Source organism: Psammomys obesus, unplaced genomic scaffold (assembly GCF_907164565.1).
Source record: "Psammomys obesus unplaced genomic scaffold, mPsaObe1.curated_primary_1811, whole genome shotgun sequence".
In the NCBI taxonomy this organism is placed as follows: Eukaryota; Metazoa; Chordata; class Mammalia; order Rodentia; family Muridae; genus Psammomys; species Psammomys obesus.
The window spans coordinates 20,183,493-20,202,431 of NW_026596073.1; the positions used below are offsets into that span (position 1 = coordinate 20,183,493).

Below are 18,939 nucleotides of genomic sequence, written 5' to 3' on the forward strand. Positions count from 1 at the left end.
TTTAAATAAATAGATATTTAAATAAATAAATATTTAAATAAATAGATGTTTAAATAAATAAATATTTAAATAAATAGATATTTAAATAAATAAATATTTAAATATTTAAATTAAAAAAGAAAAAAATTATAACTACAAAATTCCACTTTTTGCTTTCTTTCTCACAATCCTTCCCATGGTCCTTTGTTCCCTCTCGAATTCATGCTCCTTTTTCTCCTTTAATTGCTACTGTTACATAAATATACAAACACATACATACATATATAAATAAAACCTGTTAAGTCTGTTAGTGCCACTTGTAAGTATATGAATTCAGGGCTGTCTACTCGATATAAGATAATTTAAAGATGGGTAGAATAAATAGGCAAAATCATCTGCTTCAGGTAGGTGGTCCATCTTTTGAGTCCTGGGCATCAGGATTCTTGAGTCTTAGCCTTGAGATTCAGACTGAATGATACCATCAACTTTCCTAGCTATCTAGCTCACATGTGCTAGAAGGCAGACGTCTCAGTTTCAATAAGCATATTAATAATTTTCTATAGTACAATACACACAGAAAGACAGAGTGAGAGATAGGGAAGGAGGAGGAAGCGAGAGAAGAGAGGCCGATAGAGATAAAGATAGCACCATATACATACTAACTAATGAAGTTACAAAACCCAACAGGCTTTATGTTAAACGTGCCCTATATACATAGTTGTCTCTTTTCTATGACAACCTACTTTACAAAAAAGATTGTTTCTTACGCTCATAGTTCTGAAGGTTCAAATCTATGATAAAAATGCAGAGTGTGGTCATTTTAATTTTCCATTTCCTTGAACTAATTCCCTAAGATCCACTTCTTATTAGTACAGAAGAGCACACAGAGCACCATGTAAACAAAGATCAGGTTAGACATGGACCAGCTAAATTGGCCAGGAACTTCTTAAGTTTTCTTGAACATGGTGTAAACATCAATTATTTTTCAACAATAAAAAAAATCTTATGTTTTACAAAAGTAGAGTAAATAGGGAAACTCCTAAGAATCCACTTTGCTTATGTTGTTCATAAAAATATGACATTTATGAGTGATGGATTTATCTATAACGGCATTGGAATAGAATAAAATGGCATATATTTAAGGTTCTTCTACATCATGAAATGTGAATGAAATATGTTTTCACTTGCTCACTATTTTCATATAAGAAGAAGTGATGAGTGCTGGGTTGGTATAGGGGAAGATATAACATCAGTCTTACATGTCAAAGCCCTTGGGTTCAATCCTAACATTGAAAAAAGTAAACCAGGACCAGCAATATGGTTCCACGGGTGGAGACAAATGCTCCAAAGCCTGATGCTTGAGTTGGATCTCTGGAAACCACAGTGCAGAACCAATTCCAATATGCCATCCTCTGACCTACACACACACACACACACACACACACACACACACACACACTCACACACACACATACAGACACACACACATGCACTCACGTGCACACACAGAAAATAATACACTCACAGAGACACACATGCAGAGAAATAATAATACATACACATTTCATACACAGGCATGCACACTAACACACACAGATAATAATAAACACACAAATAAAAAAAATTGATAGCTGATAGAAAAAATGTGATTTAAAAAAAAGAAAATCCAGACAGAATTTTGTTTATAGTTTGAAAAATAATATCTACTATGACAAAATACCATTTAAGATGCCCAGTTTTGCTTGTCAAGTTTTTTTTTTTCAATTCCTTTCAGTAGAGTCGCCTAGTTGAAGATTTGTGAAATCATAACTTTAATTCTTTATTAAGTTAGTGAAAACTGAAAAACACTTTTAAAGCTGAGGTCCCATAGTGAGGGGAACAAGGACTATTTCTAACAGGAAATCAATGACTGGCTCTTTGGCCTCCCCACCCCCCAAGGGAGGAGCAGTCCTGTTAGGCCACAGAGGAGAGCTTTGCAGCCAGTCCTGAAGATACCTGATAAAACAGGATCAGATGAATGGGGAGGAGGTGCCCCCTATCAGTGGACTTGGAAAGGGGCAGGGTGGAGATGAGGGAGGGAGGGAGGGAGGGATTGGGAGGGAATGAGGGATCGGGACACGGCTGGGATACAGAATTAATAAAATGTAACTGATAAGAAAAAAAAAAAAAAGCTGAGGTCCTAATCTCTGATCCATTTTGTTTGTCCTATATATGATACTGTTTTCTGTGCTCTCCTCTTGTGCACACTTTCAAAGTACCTAAGGGGGCATTTGGGCCCAATCAAAGCCTGTCAGATGGTCAGGTGTGGTTTTTATACTCACAGAATCGAAAGAGGTCACATAATACCAAGCCTATGGATGTCAATATGAAAAACACAGACTACAATTGTCACTTATTGAGAGGAACTTCCTCATGCTATAGCCTCAGAATTATCAGTTCACTGTATGGGTAAGTGAACTGAAATCTCCCAATAAGGCATGGCCAATCTTCTGTCAGTGAGGCTAACAGTATGGTGCAACAGCGGGAAGAAAATCACAATGCCTATGATTACATTTTATTTAAAAAAAATAAATTATCTTTTTAGATATATGAGGAACAGTGAAGCCATGTTTGCCTATGCAAACCAGGCATATCATTTACTCCCTCGCCCATCATCACCCGTACACCTTCCTCACAGTTTACAGGTCTCTGGAGGTAGAGGGAACTTCGCCTTGTTGCCCACTATCTTCTGGGCCACTTTTTTTTTTTGTGGCAAGGCATAACACAGTGGTTGTGAACCTAGTTCAGAGAATTTCCTGTCTGTTGCCTAATTTATTAAAACCAGCTCTCTCATGGGACAGGTAGCTTCAAAGGATTCTTGCAAATAAACCACAGAATGAAGATTTTATGACTACCAGAGTCACATAAAAATGGCAAAGCTGACAGGTTTTTTTTTTTTTCCTTTTTGCTCTTGAGAATAAGCTTGTAGCCAACAATGTTACAAAGTAGGAACCATGACAATTTAATCCTGTTTGACAAGCATTCAGCCCTCAGAATTATCAAGAAGACTATTATGCAGCTTTAAATATTCAGTGATTAACAGTGCAGTGCTCCCTAAATGTGTTACTGCACCTTTGTGTTTTGTGAATCACCGTTTTTTCAACCGCAACAGGCATTAAAACCCTGCATTAAATCTGATCCCGAGTCCTCCAAACCCATGGATGGATAAATGGAATATGAATGTTAAAGAAACAAGCAAGGTTTTTCTAACCCATATATTTTAAGAGTTCATTTTGAATATGAGTGTTAAAATAACAAATGCTAATACATCTTTAAACTTTTTATATTTTCTTTGTTATGAATGGAGGGTTTGGCTGTCAAGGGTGAGGTCTCTCCCTGTTGTTCTCATGTTTGCCCTACCTCTGCTCCCCGAGCATTTGGGTGGAGCAGATTGTTTAGCTTCTATTCTCTACTCACAGCTATATGTGTCATTACAGTACAATGAATGTACATGTAAGTAAGGAGAAATCTTTGAATGGGAAATCCTTGCCTTGACTATTCTCCAAAAAATTATATGTTTATATGGTTCACTATAAGTACAGAAAGACGTGCTGTTCACCTTGGTAGTGACTGGTTTTAGAAGGTTATTGAGAACTTGGCATTTGGCTCATATTATTAATGTTCTTAATTTTAATTCATTTAAATTTCCAAAATCAACCAGTGAAACTAATGCTTTCTGTTAAATATATCTTTATTATTACACCGAATTATAAGTTATTATGAATGATGTTATCTGTTGTGCAGTTGGTAACTGAATTGAAATACTGTAAGTTTTAATAGAATTAAAAATATTAACAATTTGACATTGATGCAAATCAGAAATATTTTGATATGTTAGGATGAATTAAATAGACCTTAGATGCTTTTTTAAAAATATATATTTTTAGCCTGAGTACTGGGCAGGTTGAGATTGCATAAGTAAATTGTGGTTGATTCCAGACACACAATTTATAACAGGAGAATTTACAAAACTTATAGCAGATTGGGCTAGAATATTTGTTTATAAACTATAAAATATAAAAAGGTTTAAAACAATACCAAGACAGTTTTAATTAAAATGTTTTGTTCTTCAAGCAATCAGGAATTTCTACTATTGTCTAACGAATATCAGCCGAGCTAAAAGAAAATACCTAACATGGGCATTGGAATGTATTATTAAAATTTAATACTTTTAAAAAATGAGAACTTTCAGTGCTATTAAGCTAGAACAAAAAACTTAGAAATGAAGGTCAAAAGTATAATAAAACAAGTAGACCTTTGTAGAAAAATAAAGAGAAAAAAAAATACAGATTTTGCAAATGTGATGCCTTATTTCCATAGCTAAGTAGACCGTTCTTCACACTGATAAACTGGGCTACACTGAAAGAGATTCTGTCATGTCCTAGTCCTATACCAACTCTGTCTGCCTGTGTTAGTGGGTCGACAAAGTGGAGGTCAGTAGTCTTCTCAGACAAAACAAACCTCCATTGAGAACAATTACATCTGTAAAGCACACATAGACATCATTCCAATCAAAGCATTTTCAATCATTTCTTCTATTTTGATATTAAAACATAACTACTCCCTTCTTTTTTCTTCCTCCAAGCTAGCCTGATATCCCTCCTTACTGTCTTTCCAGTCCACAGCCTCTTTATTTGTTAACTGTGGCTACACACATATGTGTGTAAGCTGCTCAATCTGTATACTATTGCATGTTTGCATTTTAGGACTGATTATTAACCTCCTCTGTTGGGAATCTGGGCCATCAAATCTTGGGCAGCACCCTCTAGAGGTAGCCTCTGGGAAGGAGAAGAGGAAAGTAAATGGCTAGGTTTGATGTCAGCAGCACACAGCTCATAGGAGAATGGATCCTGGGGAGGCTAAGCACAGGTTTGATCTTTTCCTATTTCAAAGCATGACAAAATGCTTTCAAAATAGAACTCAAGTTCTCATAATTGTTCCCTAACATTGAGGCTTGCATGAGAAATTCTTTGGAAACTATCCTTAGAACATAATTTGATTTCTTTGATGACTGGGTAGGTTTCACATCCTTTCTGTTAAGGAATAAGAGCAGGTCAAGAAAATGACTCACTGGGTAAAGGGGCTTGCTGCTAAACCTGATGACCTCAGTCTGGAGCATGGGGTCAGGTGGTAGAAGGAAGGGATGAATTCCTGTAAGTTGTTCTCAAACCCATACATGTAATGCATGCGTACACACAGACATGAACACAGACACACCATACACAGACCTACATACTAAACAAGCAAACAAATAAATTTAAAAATGTCTAAAAGTTAAGGAAAAGAAAAAAAAATACTGGTAGAATTTACAGTGAAATTCATCAACTCTGTTAATGTTTTTTCAGACCTTTGGCTTCCTGAGCCTTCTTTTCTCTTGTGAGCATTCATTATTCACAACTTGCCATCTCCTCTTTGCATGGGCTCCCACAAAACTATGGCTAGTAATTTCCACAGAAAGAGATGGTGGATTTATAGTAATGAAGGACTCATTTAATAAGTTGATTTCCAGAGTTATTTTAACTCGTGTAATAAGTTAAACAAAAATATGTATAAATTAGAGGGAAATGTTACTTAAAATTGTTTTTTTAAATTAAATTTTTATCTTTTAAATTAATTACAGTTTATTTACATTGTATCCCAGCTGTAGCCCCCTCCTTCATTCTTCCCCAATCTCACCCTCCCTCCGTTATCTCCTCCCTGCCCCTCTCCAAGTCCACTGATAGGGGAGGACCTCCTCTCCTTGCATTTGACCCTAGCTTATCAGGTCTCTTCAGGACTGGCCACAATGTCCTCCTCTGTGGCCTAGCAAGGCTGCTTCTCCCTGAGGGGTGTCTGGGAGGTCAAAGAGCCAGCCATAGAGTTCATGCCAGAGACAGTCCCTTAATTTTTTTCTAATTCAATGTAGATTTGTATAAAATCACAGACTGATCCCAGAATTCTTCTAGACATGTTTATCCTGAAAATAACTCCACTCTGAGCCATGCATTACCAGCTCTTTTAACTTCTTTAGTAAATTTCACAGATAAGTTTCTAAACAACAACAACAAAAAGCTAAATATATATGCTGAAAAGCAATTTCTCAAAATTTGGACATATCATGGTGCCATATTTTATGAGAAACTCTAATGAAATAGATTTTCATACTAAAAAGAAATAATAGATCTTTCTTAAAGTTTATTTTCATACAAGCCAAAAAATCCTAGCATAATTAAATAATTTAAAATCGTTACATCTCTTTTTCTGACAGAAATAATTGCTTCTAATTGTGATAATGTTACCATAAAGAATCCTGGTTAATGGCTTGTGTCTCTTTGAGTATGTTGAACATTCATGAAGAAAAATGAATTTTCTATATGAGATTCCATTTCCTAAATTCAAACACAATAACCCAGTAACTATGACACAAAAATTAATATGTTTTGGATGTGTTTCATCTCAAAGTGTTCCTCTGTGCTACAGAAATGTAGAAATCACTTCAAGGAGGTTGCTTCTCCTGTGCTTTGACTTTTTTTTTTTTCTTTTCTTAGAGTAAAGCTTTGGTGCTCATGTCACTAACTGGTCAGAGAGATGTGAGGGCAGGAGGGCATTCAGGAGAAGTTTATCTTTGTGATCTCTCACCTCACTCACGCACAGCAAAGTTTAAGATCTCTTTCTTCTCTTTCTGATTGGACACCAAAAGACAAAATGAATGAAAATGTCATCTTTTGCTCCTTTTAAATGTGTCTTTTAAAAACAGTCTTAAACCGGATCTGAGAAATACCTCACCCCTGTACCTACTCTATCTGGAAGTGCATGGGTTTTCTTTCTGTCATACTGTACCTACCTGACTTCAGGTATCAATGCCCATCATCATGTTCAGGTTCCTAAGTATCAGTGTTGTCCATCACCTCACACACACTAAGGGGTCTGAAGAGCACACACACTAAGTTCATGGGGATGCAGAAATCACCAGGGAGTTTTAATCAGCTGAATCGTTCATGCATGATAGTTCTAGGATAAGAAACTTTTGGATCTGGAAACCCAGGGAGTTTTCCTGCCCCTGCTGATGGAGTGAAAAGTGCCTTTAAAAGTGCCATCTCATTTATGAGGTATGTAAAATGTGCCTTTTACATGTGGCTGGTGTTCCCTCCTGCCAGCTTTCTCAGTTCCTTCTTCCTTATTTGCACACGCCCTAGGAAAAGCACGGTGAATTCTATTACAGGTTTACTGAAGATACTTTGCTATGCACACAGAACACTCTTCCAGGTTTTGAGAGTTTAGCAAAGCTGGTAAGATCTGGAAACTGTATTTTAATTTGGATAGCAGGATTTCTACCCTCTGAAGCTGTTAATGCACACAATAATGCCAGTGTGTAGAACAGACCACGTGGTCAACGGGAGCAGAAGGAAGACAAGAATCAACTTGATTAGGACAGAAGATAGGGTACTAAGTTGGCCCTGGTATCAGGGAAGTTGAGAGCAAGCAGCAGTAAGCGACTGCACTGAGAAACTTGGCGTGAGTGGTTCTGACTTCTCAAAACACCTGCAGAGTCTAGAATGGTGGGAGTCTTCAATGTGTCCCAATGACCAAATGCTAAAAGACAATCACCTGACTGTAGCGTCACTAGGATATAGCGCCACCTTCAGGATGTGGTGCTAAATGGACAGAACTTACTGCTGTCTAAGGACTCACATGGTAAAAGGAGAGAACTGATTCAACTCCCACATCTTGTCCTCTGACCTGACCAGGCATACATGGTGTGCCCAGTCGGAGACACCCACATCCCTCTCCCCTCACACACAGTACGTAAACACAAAAGTTTTAAAACTGAAATAATACGTCTTTTTAAACTTATTTTTCGCACAAAATCAAAGAACTTAAAAATTCTAGCATTATTGAACGACATTGTACAACTGTATCTTTTTCTTGTCGCAATAATTGCTTCTAATTTTGGTAGTAGGGGTGTGGCACCGAAGTGAATATCAGAATTCTGCCGCCTCCTTTCTTTGAAACCCAGGTTCTATGAAGTAAGAGACTATACTATTCTATGCTATTTTGTGTACTCTCAACAGTGAGGTTAAATTAATGAATCAAGAATAATCATAGACTGAGACCTCCAAAATGATGTCACCATAAGCCTTTCTACTTTTTTAGTTGATATATCCAGGCATTTTATCATAGTAACAGAAAGATGACTGACATTGGAGGGATGGAAGAAGTGGAGGAGGGGAAAACTGCAGTCAGGATATATTGAAAACAAAAATTCAAAATAAATTTTAAAAACAAATTTTAAAAAGAGAAAATTCCGCTGCTAGGGGAGGTCCTCCTCCCCTTCCATCTGACCCTAGCTTATCAGGTATCTTCAGGACTGGCTGCCATGTCCTCCTCTGTGGCCTAGCAAGACTGTTCCCCCTCAGTGGGGCGGAGGAGGGGGGTCAATAAAGGAGCCAGTCATTGAGTTCATGTCAGAAATAGTCCCTGTTCCCCTTACTAGGGAAACCCACTTGGTTACTGAGCTGCCATGGGCTATATCCCAGCAGGGGTTCTAGGTTATCTCTCCATACATGGTCCTTGGTTGGAGAAAGAGTCTCATAGAGGACCCTTGGCAGTGGACTTGGGAAGGGGCAGGGCAGAGATGAGGGAGGAAAGGTGGGATTGGGAGGGAATAAGGGAAAGGGCTATGGCTGGGATACAAAGTAAATAACCTGTGATAAATATAAAAAAATAAAATTCATTTATTAATAAATAAAAAAGAAAGGAAATTGCAAGGAAAAAACAACCATGGAATGGATCCCAGAAACCGTGTTAACCATTGAGAGATTAAAGCTGAAAAGAAGGGGGCTGGAAAGGTGGCTCAGAGGTTAACAGCAGTGGCTGTTCCTCCAGAGGTCCTGAGTTCAATTCTCAGCCATCGCCTGGTGGCTCACTCATGCACAAAATAAACAACATTTTTAATAGCTGGAAGAAAAATATTAAATAAATCAAACCTTGTTTTATTTTTAAGGTTGTGATGTGCAGTAGAATTGTGTGTGAGTATGGAGCTGGAGGATCTAGGGTCAACTGGAAAACAAAATGTCAGGAAAGACAGTAGAACAGCTCTGTCTTTCAAAAAAAAAAATGAACGGGTACAATTCAGAATAAAAGGAAACGATAAAGGAGCAGTACCCAAATGTTTACAGAGTTGGTTGTGCAAGGGAAGACTGGAGGAAAGGAAACAAAAAGAACAGCCTGTGCCTGCCAATGAGATGCAGTCTGTTCCTAACACAAGCCCGTGAAAGGGAGAGAGAAGGTTGCCAGGCACTCTGATAGGAGTAAGCATTGGGTACGGAGGGCGAGAACAAGATTCAGAGGCCTAACAAAGTGAGACATTCAGGATCCAGCTTCTGTGTGTTTGGAACTCCTAGGAAGAGCTCTCTTGGATGAAGATTAGTGCCTTTTTGTTTAAGCAGCAGTAGCGTAGCTTCACCGCACTTTTTCTGATATGTATAGGACAGGCAGGGATGAAGTCGCCATCGTCTTCCTGGCATCTGAAGGATCTCATGCCATGCTGTAGGTTCAGCGTTCAGCACAGAGCTACTCACTCCACCGAGACTCCATTCCTCTGCATTTCGTATTCCAAAAGCTTAAGCTTCTCAGCCAGTCACAGCACCATTCTGCTGCTGTCTGGGGCGGTAGTTTGCTTTTAAAAATAATACATTTTACCCCCGATGCTTTAATAGATTTAAAAATATTTCGGAATATTTTCCCTGTCTTTAAATCTTTTCCTTTTTAAAGACAGAAGACAATCCCCACCAACTCCCACCCTTGGGAGTCTTTTTATATTTTATTTTTTTCCTCAATATTTATTCATTATATATCCCAATTGAAGTCCCCTCCCCTACCTCCCCCATTCTCACCCTTTCTCTCTCTTCCCCTCATCCTCTTCCCCTAGTCCACTGAAAGGGGGAGTTCTTGGGCAGGTGGCAACAGTGGAGAACTCCCCCACCAACTCTTATAATGAGAGATAAAATGCTTTTTTTCTGAATCTGTTTATCTACATTTCACTTCCACAATTAATTTGACGATATTTTTTTGCAGCTTTTTCAGAAATACAGCTTATCAAAATGTGTGTTCACATCACATTAAATGTCACTCTACCTTGCTCACCATGACCAGAAAAAAGGATGGAATGGGTCTGATTTTTCCACTCTGTGACCAAGTTGTAAGAACTTGCAGAGGGCAATTCATAGATACGTGAAAAGTTAATGAGTGAACAAATGAATGGATGGGTTCAGGGAATGACTTCTGCCCTCCAATGAGGCTAATCTTGCTGTATAGATCAGTGGCTGTGGAACCTGGGACAAATTGCTTGATTCTGGCCTAGGAGTGAGGGAATCTACTTGTACACTATTTTTTTTTTCAAAATCATTGATCTTAAAACTCACAAAACTAATAACCACATACTTCACTTCTCTCAGTATTAGATCAATTAAATTAATAAAACATAATACATTGTTTTAAGACAAATGAGGGCCTAACTGTGGCCATTTTGATAAAAAAGAAACGACAACATAAGCTTAAGAAGTCATCGTTCTTTTATTTAGCAGAATCTAAAATAAAATTTATAATTCTGAGTCCTGACACCTTCAAAACTGTAATTTAACTGGTTCTCCACAATATTCTTTTGATTAATCTCATCATCAAAACAGTGACAAATTTGATTTAAAACAAAAAAAAAAAAAAATCTCTGTTGGTGTGTATGAAAAAAAAAGATTCCTAATTCCCCAGACAACACAAAGACTCAGCTGGCCACTAGAGAACATAACTGATTAGTATGATTGTTGCTGTATTTATTATGATAAGCTAGATGTCAGCATGAAACGAAGAAAGCTGAAAATTCCACAGATGTCAGCCATGTTGCGCTGCAGAGATTCAATACATGCCAGTACAAAGAGAATGGCAGGCAGGAGCACACAGACTTTTCTAAAATTTAACGAATGTTTTGCTGTTGAAGGGACTCATTCATGGTATTGGCAAGCCAGTGATTCATCCCTAGGGTTCACCCAACCACAGACTTTTTCAGAGCATTTAGTCTAGAAACATTCATCTTCTTTTCACTTGTCATTTCTCTAGAACCCATGTATTACTCAAAAGTTGACCATGAACTAATTTGCTACCTGGTGAATATCATTTGCTTATTTCCAATTATTGACTGTCATCCCTCATAGCCCTTGAGACAAAAAATGTTATGTTTCTAATACCCTCCATATTTAATAGAAGTCTGCACAGAGCTCTGTGTAGTTTTCTGTGAAAAAAAAAAAAAAGAACAAACATACCTGGAATATGTCTGTAAAAATTCTCTCACTATCAACATTAACTGACAATTACCAGTATGTCATTTCTAAATTATGGAATATACAGATAGCTGACATTTGTTCTAAGCTATCTCCAACATATTGGAGGTGGTTCGTAGAATGAAAATAACTAACATGTAGTTTATCATGCGTAGTATCAGGTAATAGTTTTTTTTTTTTTTTTTAATATTTCTCAGCTAAACAATCTCTCTTCTCCAGGGTGCTATTTGAGCACTGAATCAAAAATTGGTTACCACCTAACCTTTATTAAAACCCAGTTGAAACAACTGGTATGTCACAGAAGAAATTGATGGATCATCATAAATTTCTATTGTTCTTAATTGCCATTTGTGTTTCTGCTTTCAGACATAAAATCACCAAATGTGTTGGCTCACTGGATTTTGTTTACACTTTGCTGAATGACACTGTAGAAATCTGAGCATTTATTGCTATGTTTTTTTTTCATTGTATTGAAAATTAACAAATGGGCTATATACTGTTGATAGTTTTACATTTTCTAGTAACACTATTTTCACTCAAATCTAGTATTACTCCATGTTGCAAATAAAAATAATGTAACTCGCGTGATAGATCTCTCTGTAGTATAATGTAAGAAGAAATTACAACTGTGTCGTTTTGATTATTATGTAGCTAACCTTTGCATGACAATGGGTGATTAAGACATCTAATGCCTTATCCTTTAAAGTGCTTTCTGGATAATAGGGCACGGAATTCTTTTCAAGTGTGTACACTTTCCACATATAAACTAAACCCATTTGTAATGTCTCTATTTGTAACATATTACTTCAGTTTTTCAAGATAAGAGCACTATGGATGAAAAAACAGTAAAGAAAGAATGGTATTTTTCTTCCTTTTAGTAAAACCCAGGGTCTTGACCAAAGACTATGAATCCATGAATAAATTCTGGGCTTCAGAACAGAGTAATTTCTTTTATGTGACTCACGAGCATCTTGGACACTACTAGTAGGAAAGATTCAACATGTAAACTTTGGCACGTGGATATATACTACATTTATATACGTGGCATTTTTGCTCTTTTAGTTTTAGAGATTATTTTTAAATTGAGGTAGATAGGAATGAAAAAATAAAAAAGTAAGCATTTATCCACAAAACCAAAGCATAAGAATAGAAGTGTAAAGCTTGAAAATTATGTGTTTTTTCTTCTTTTATATATATTATACATAATTATCACATGTCCCTGCCTGTGACTTTCTACCTCCAAACCCTCCAAGATTAATCAAACTAATTTTTTTTAAATGGCAGTGTCTTACCTATTTCTCATTTCTCATAAAAATACATAATTTTAAACTGAGTCTTATCAGGGACAACTGATGACACCAGAACAATAGGTATCTATGAGTTCTCTCTTGTATAATTTAAGCCTTATTATAGAATCAACAATCCAGTTCTAAGAATCATCAAATCTTATTAACCAAGCTGAACAGAATATGTACATTAACTTTATTAAAACTGGTTTGCAATAATTTTTTTAAAGTTATTTTGAACTCTTTAGTAATTAGTAGCATCATAAACCAATTGTAATTCTGTAATATAAAGAGATAGAATAATGCTTCTCAATGTTTCTTCTGCTGAGGGGTTACATTACATATTTGTTAAAATGTAAAAATATTTAATTTTATATTTCTTCAAAAATTTGTGGATTTCCAGACAGATATTAGGACTTGTGAAAGCTGAAAGCTTCATTCCTACTATCTAGCTTTCATAGTGCTAGTAACTCTATGCAGACTGCTGGAGAAGAAAAGTAATCATCAATCAATCCATCATCGAAATTCATATCAATTCAGTGACCTACAGGAATGACTGGCCTGGGAAGATTTGTTCACTGGCAATACCGGCATGAATATCATGGAAGTAACCAACCACTTTGTCACTGAATTTTAGTCCTGTTCCACAAGATGAAACCCATATATAGCTCATTTATTTGTCCTAGAAACTATGTCTAGATAATCCATCAGCCATATGAGAGAATCTTCTACTATTATGTTGCTAAACAGACATAGTAACCAAGTCCCAAAAAACTTATTAAACCCATAAACCAGCACATTTCTCAACATTAATCTAAGACATCCCTATTTCTAGGAGATGGTGACTCAAAAATGGCCAAGTTTCAGTGATGTCAGAATACTCAGCCCTAAAGGGAACATATGGCTCACACATAACCTCTCCCAAGTCCCAGAGATCATTACAAAAGAAGGGTCATAAAGAATGTAAGTTCCCAGGCTGGTGGATGACTCTAAGAGAACCACAGGTTAGCTACCCATAGAAGTCACAGAAATCACAGAAGCATAAACACGATACAATCCCTAGCCATAAGAAATCCCTGCCTGGACAGGGAAGTTGAGCACATTATTCCTCCCCAGGATCAAGGAGCTGTTGACCACTGTTGCTGTAGGAAGAGTGAGAGATAGTTTTCTCTGAGTGCATCCCCTATTAAGTTATACGTCTAAGAATATTTAGAGAACATAAATTGGTCTTGAAGCATTAAAAGAAGAAATGAAAGAAAGAATGAGAAAAGAAGGTCAAAAAGTTATATGAGTAGGGAAGGGAACTGAGTTGAGAAAGTCGGATGGTAAATGCGATCAAAAGCCCTTTGTATGAAAATCTCAAAGAAAATATAAATATAAAAATAATTTTGAAATATTATTGGCAAAAGTAAAAAATTGAACAACTACCTCTAACCAGATAAAGGTCCTTACCTTACCAGAAAAAGATAAATCATTATACTTACATCAGATAACAGATCTTATATTTACTTATGTTAAACACAGTGGCATTGAACTTTTATTTTTACACTAAATGTAACATAAATTTATTCATAACTTAGAGTATTTAAAACACATTGTCACATTGAATTCCTTGTATTTTTTTAATTTTATGAGATTTAAAAATACATTTTCATTTGGATGGTTTTATTTGCAAATACCATGTGTATTAACTACAATCTTGCACAGCAAAGAATTCTTTCAATCACAATTTTCTACTTTTGCTCATTAAAATACACATTTTCACAGGTTATAGTCAAAACACATCCCATAGAATATTTTTCTCAGAAGAAAACATAACCTACATGTTTCTCAGGTAACCAAGTTAACAATTTTTAGTGTCCATAAATCAAAATATAACCAAGTAATATATACTAAATACTCATTTCTAAAATTGATAAAGTTGTGATTTAAAGAAAGCAGATGCGGAATGAGGCAGAAACAGGGCTAGCTTATGTCAAAAGTGGATGAAAACAAAACTGTAAGCAGGAGAAACTTAAAGTCTGTATGTTTAGAATATGATGCAGGGTCACCTGGAATTTTACGGTGACAGTGAGTTAGTAAATGGCGAGTCAGAGTCCTGCTTCTTCCCTCTTGTCTGTTTGTCAGCCTTAGTGACAGTCGCTCTTAACACACAGATAACATAATGTGCAGTCTTGAGTGGGAATGTGTGCCGCTCATCCAATGGATACCACAAAAGAGTCTTTGGCCACGAACTTATGCCAACCACCAAGTTCCTGAATAGACTCACAGATTTATTTTTTTCTCCAAGCTATTTATAATTTGTAACAAATGAAATATTATTTTCACACAACATACTTTAAATCTAGAAACTTGGTTACTAGATAGTGATTTGAATTTTATAACTAAAGTATTTTTACTTCAGTTCTAATCACTAAAATCAAAAGCAAACCAAATATGGCAAATTCAAAGCAACTATTATTTCACCTGATCCAAACACACAGTTTTGCCTGCCAGTCACACAGAGCAACAGGACTGTAATTAGCCAATTACTCATTGGATTCCCAAATTCATCTTCACAACAAAACACCAGAATCAAAAGACAATGCAGAATTTTCTTTTATGTGAGAAAAAAATCTTATTCTATACCTAATTTTCAGCGTTTACCCCAAAACAAACTTGACCAGAATTCTTTTGAAATTCACACCTAAGAATCCTTGTCTTACCTTGTTTGTAGATAAACATTCACAGCGAATACTTCAAATACCTCTGGCTCTCATTGTCGTAGTTCAGAATATGACTATTAATATGTCTTAGTGTGACACTTATGTGAAAAAGGATGCTGTAACAATATGCTTTGGTAATTTTTCTCTCTGTTTTTTGGATTATCTTCTTCGCATAAAATTCCAACAATTTTATTTTGAAAGAAACTGGCTCAAATCCAACTATTACAGATTTAATACTTTAAAATATTCATTTTGACAGTGGATTTCAACCTTCCTAATGCTATAACCCTTTTATATATTTTCTCATGCTGTGGTGACCCCAACCATAAAATTATCTTAGTTGCTATTTCATGTCTGCAATTTTGATTCTATAATGAATCAAAATGTAAATATTTGACATTTCCAATGGTCCTAGGCAGACTATGTGAAAGGGCCGTTTTGAACCTTAAGGGAGTCACTACCCACAGGTTGAGGAGGACTCCTTCTTTACACCATTCCATTAACAACTTTAGGTTCCTTTCCATTTTAAGAGTTTAATGAGAAGCAGCTTATGACTGAACATGATTCAGTGGAGCAAACTAAAGAACAGACCAAACTGAGAAAAATCTCATCTTCCATGTCAGTACTGATTGAGTGAGTTCTTCATTTTTTTTTTAAGCTGCATAATTTGTTGTGCTGTAAGTCAACCACATTGTGGTTTTTAAAGGCAAAATGTAAACATGCATGTAGGATTCAAATCAATATGAAGTTCATACTAGTTCTAAAGATACAGAGGAAGCAACATTTTGAAGAGGAAACAGAAGGGAAAGGGAAAGTTTCCATTTACTTTAATCACAAAGCTCACTGTAAGAAATTGTGCCGTGACCACAGCTACCTGTCAGAAACCACACCAATGGTGTGGCTACAAACACTAGCTCCATACTTAGCATTTCGATGAATTCCTAAGTAGCATTTTCAGTCTACACATTTATCACTTCTTAGTACTTTAAATTGAAGAAATTTGAAAAAAAAATAAAATGATAGCTAGCTATTAAAATGACCAAATTATATAAATAAGAACACAGAGGTATTAAAAGCTTTCATGTGAAAATGTTCTGTAAGTATAACATAAGAAGACTAAGGTACTTAGGGATGATTATGACACTTCTTTCTTTACCTTCTAATAAGCAGAGTTTCCAATGGCGAGAAGCACATCCTAACCCAACAAAATGATTCTAGCTGAACAGGTATGACCAGACACTCCTGTCAGCAAAACACACCTAAACAGTGAGCTGCAGAAATATGCTCTACCTGTATTGATTAAGGGCATCCACTATACCATCCAGTCAACTGCATCACCTTGTCAAAAGATCTAATGAGAGAGTAAAAAAGCTCATTTTCTCAACACGGAAATAACACATGTATGATAGCAAAATGATACGAAATTATATGAATATAATTCGGCACTTTTTTTTTTCTAAATTTAGAAGACAAAATCATGAGTAGAATATCCCTTTAAACATAATGGTTTCCAGTCTTGAAGCTGTGATAAAATATTTAGAACAATTAATTTACCAAATATAAACTTTCAGAGACTCATTGTGTTTTTAAACAAGTTACATTAAAATACCACAAATAATTTTGATTAAATACTGTGTTTTGTTCATCATTGTCAAACTTTGACCTACTCACATTGGCAGAACTGTGGGTTATCTTTTAAAACGTGATGGGTAAATAAAAAGTTATTTTACCAAGATAAAGTGTTTCTATATTTTTCTTCAAGGATCTCAGCTTTGACTCTAACTTTTTTATAAAAACTGAATTGAACTGTTACCTTGGTAAATGAATGAATGCATTTCCAAGCTGAATCAGTCAAAAAAATATAGCCAGAGAAATTATTCTTTATTTTTATGGGACCACAGGAAAAAAGTAAAAGAGAAGAAATGCCTGTATGATAAGGGTAAACAGTAACTTCCTCATAATAGTACTGTATTTCTTAAAATACAGGGTTCTAGAAGGAAGCATAAACTGCATCTAAGACCACAGCCAACCTAAAGCTATTTTTTTCCCACAACACCGAAGAAGTAAATATTTGTTCAGTGACTTGGTTCTTGAAGCCTTTGCCATTGCTAGTGTTTCATACTTCTGTATCGTCAAACCACAAACTACATCTCAACAATCAATGTCTTTATTACTTTCTGCTGCTTAAAGATTTTCCCAAGTTTCCTTTACTTAATGAGTAAACATTCAAAGAACTCATTGAATCTTTCAAAAATTTAGGTTCAAAAAACAGTGTCATTAAGCAAAGAAGATAGCCAAACAAAACCAAACTTTCATCACATAGATTATGCCGACTGGTGAAAGGAGCAAGAGATGCCTTACCAAGTACCCCAAGCCGATAGTTGACTGTGATGACGATCACATTGCCATAGCTTGCCAAGACACTCCCGTCATAGAGATTTCCAGTCCCTTCCATGTAAGAGCCGCCATGGATATACACCATCACTGGTTTGGGACCCCCACTGTCCCGAATATCTGCAAAGCAAATGGTTGGCAATTATTCTCATCCTCAACAACATGCATAAGGAAAGGTAGTACATTTTGCAGTTTAAGGATATATAAGGTCATGATTTTAATGTTTTTAAATTGGTCTTTTTCTTAAAGTGTTTCTTAAGCAATTCCTACTAAGAACTACTGAAAAAAAAAATAAAAGAGGAACAGGCACCCATTGTTTTTCTGTCTAAAACTTTCTTTTCAAGAGTTGGACCTGGTATTCATGAAATATAAAGTAAGGACAATGGTTCATTTCCATAGGGAGTCAAGTAATCAGTCCCTGTCCTATTACTGTGGAGCTTCGTATCAAACACAACATGATTACATTAAGTCATTTATGCTCCCATTTGTGAATATAATTAAACCAGTGTATTATTCACTTCAGAGTTATTTTCTTTGCTTAAGTAGGTCAGATATTTGTTTAGACAGTAAAATTATGTGCATTTGAGCACTTGCTGTTGACACATTTTTGTGAATGTCATTTACATGATCATGCTGTTCTTTGAAAAACCATGGCGTTCACCCATCCAACCCAAACTTAATCTTTGGAAGAAAAAAAAAATGACAAAATTAAATTTGCACTGCCTCCTAGCTGATGGAGTTAATCATTTAGATGTGAGATGATCAAGTATAGAATGGCAACTGTGATTTTGATGAGACTGTCTCCCATTCTTAGTCACTGTCATTTTATTTTGCTAAGTTACACTGACCAGAACTGGGTGATTTTTCAACAAGAATGCAGAAATAACATATAAAAAACAGTGATTTAATCAATTTCAAAAAATAAAGTAATTTCCTTTGAAACAGCTCTCCTGTGTTTTGATTCAGTCACAAACATTGAACATATTAAACTATGACTATAACTAAAACATTATTATTCTGTAGCCCTGTATGTTAACAAGCAAACTTGTATCAAGTATATTATATTAACACTGGTTTGAAAGTATCGTTTGACGATATAGTTTAACTTCTTTAGAATGTTTTTATCAAACCAAACTCTTCTACAAACTTGCAGTCAAGACCCCAGCACTCAGTAGAGGCATAAGATACAAATAACAGAATTGTGATCATTAAGGGATTATTTTG

The 18,939-nt window shown here is 35.8% G+C and overlaps 1 protein-coding gene across 4 annotated transcripts in view; it reads right to left on the reverse strand.

The window, feature by feature from the left end:
• Positions 1 to 18,939, reverse strand: part of Nlgn1 (neuroligin 1) — a 997,420-nt gene that overhangs the window by 502,870 nt on the left and 475,611 nt on the right. For all 4 annotated transcript variants that reach the window (XM_055625983.1, XM_055625985.1, XM_055625982.1 and 1 more), the window contains one exon: positions 17,683 to 17,835. In XM_055625983.1, coding sequence (XP_055481958.1) covers positions 17,683 to 17,835 — 153 coding nt within the window. The remainder of the gene's footprint in view (positions 1 to 17,682; positions 17,836 to 18,939) is intronic.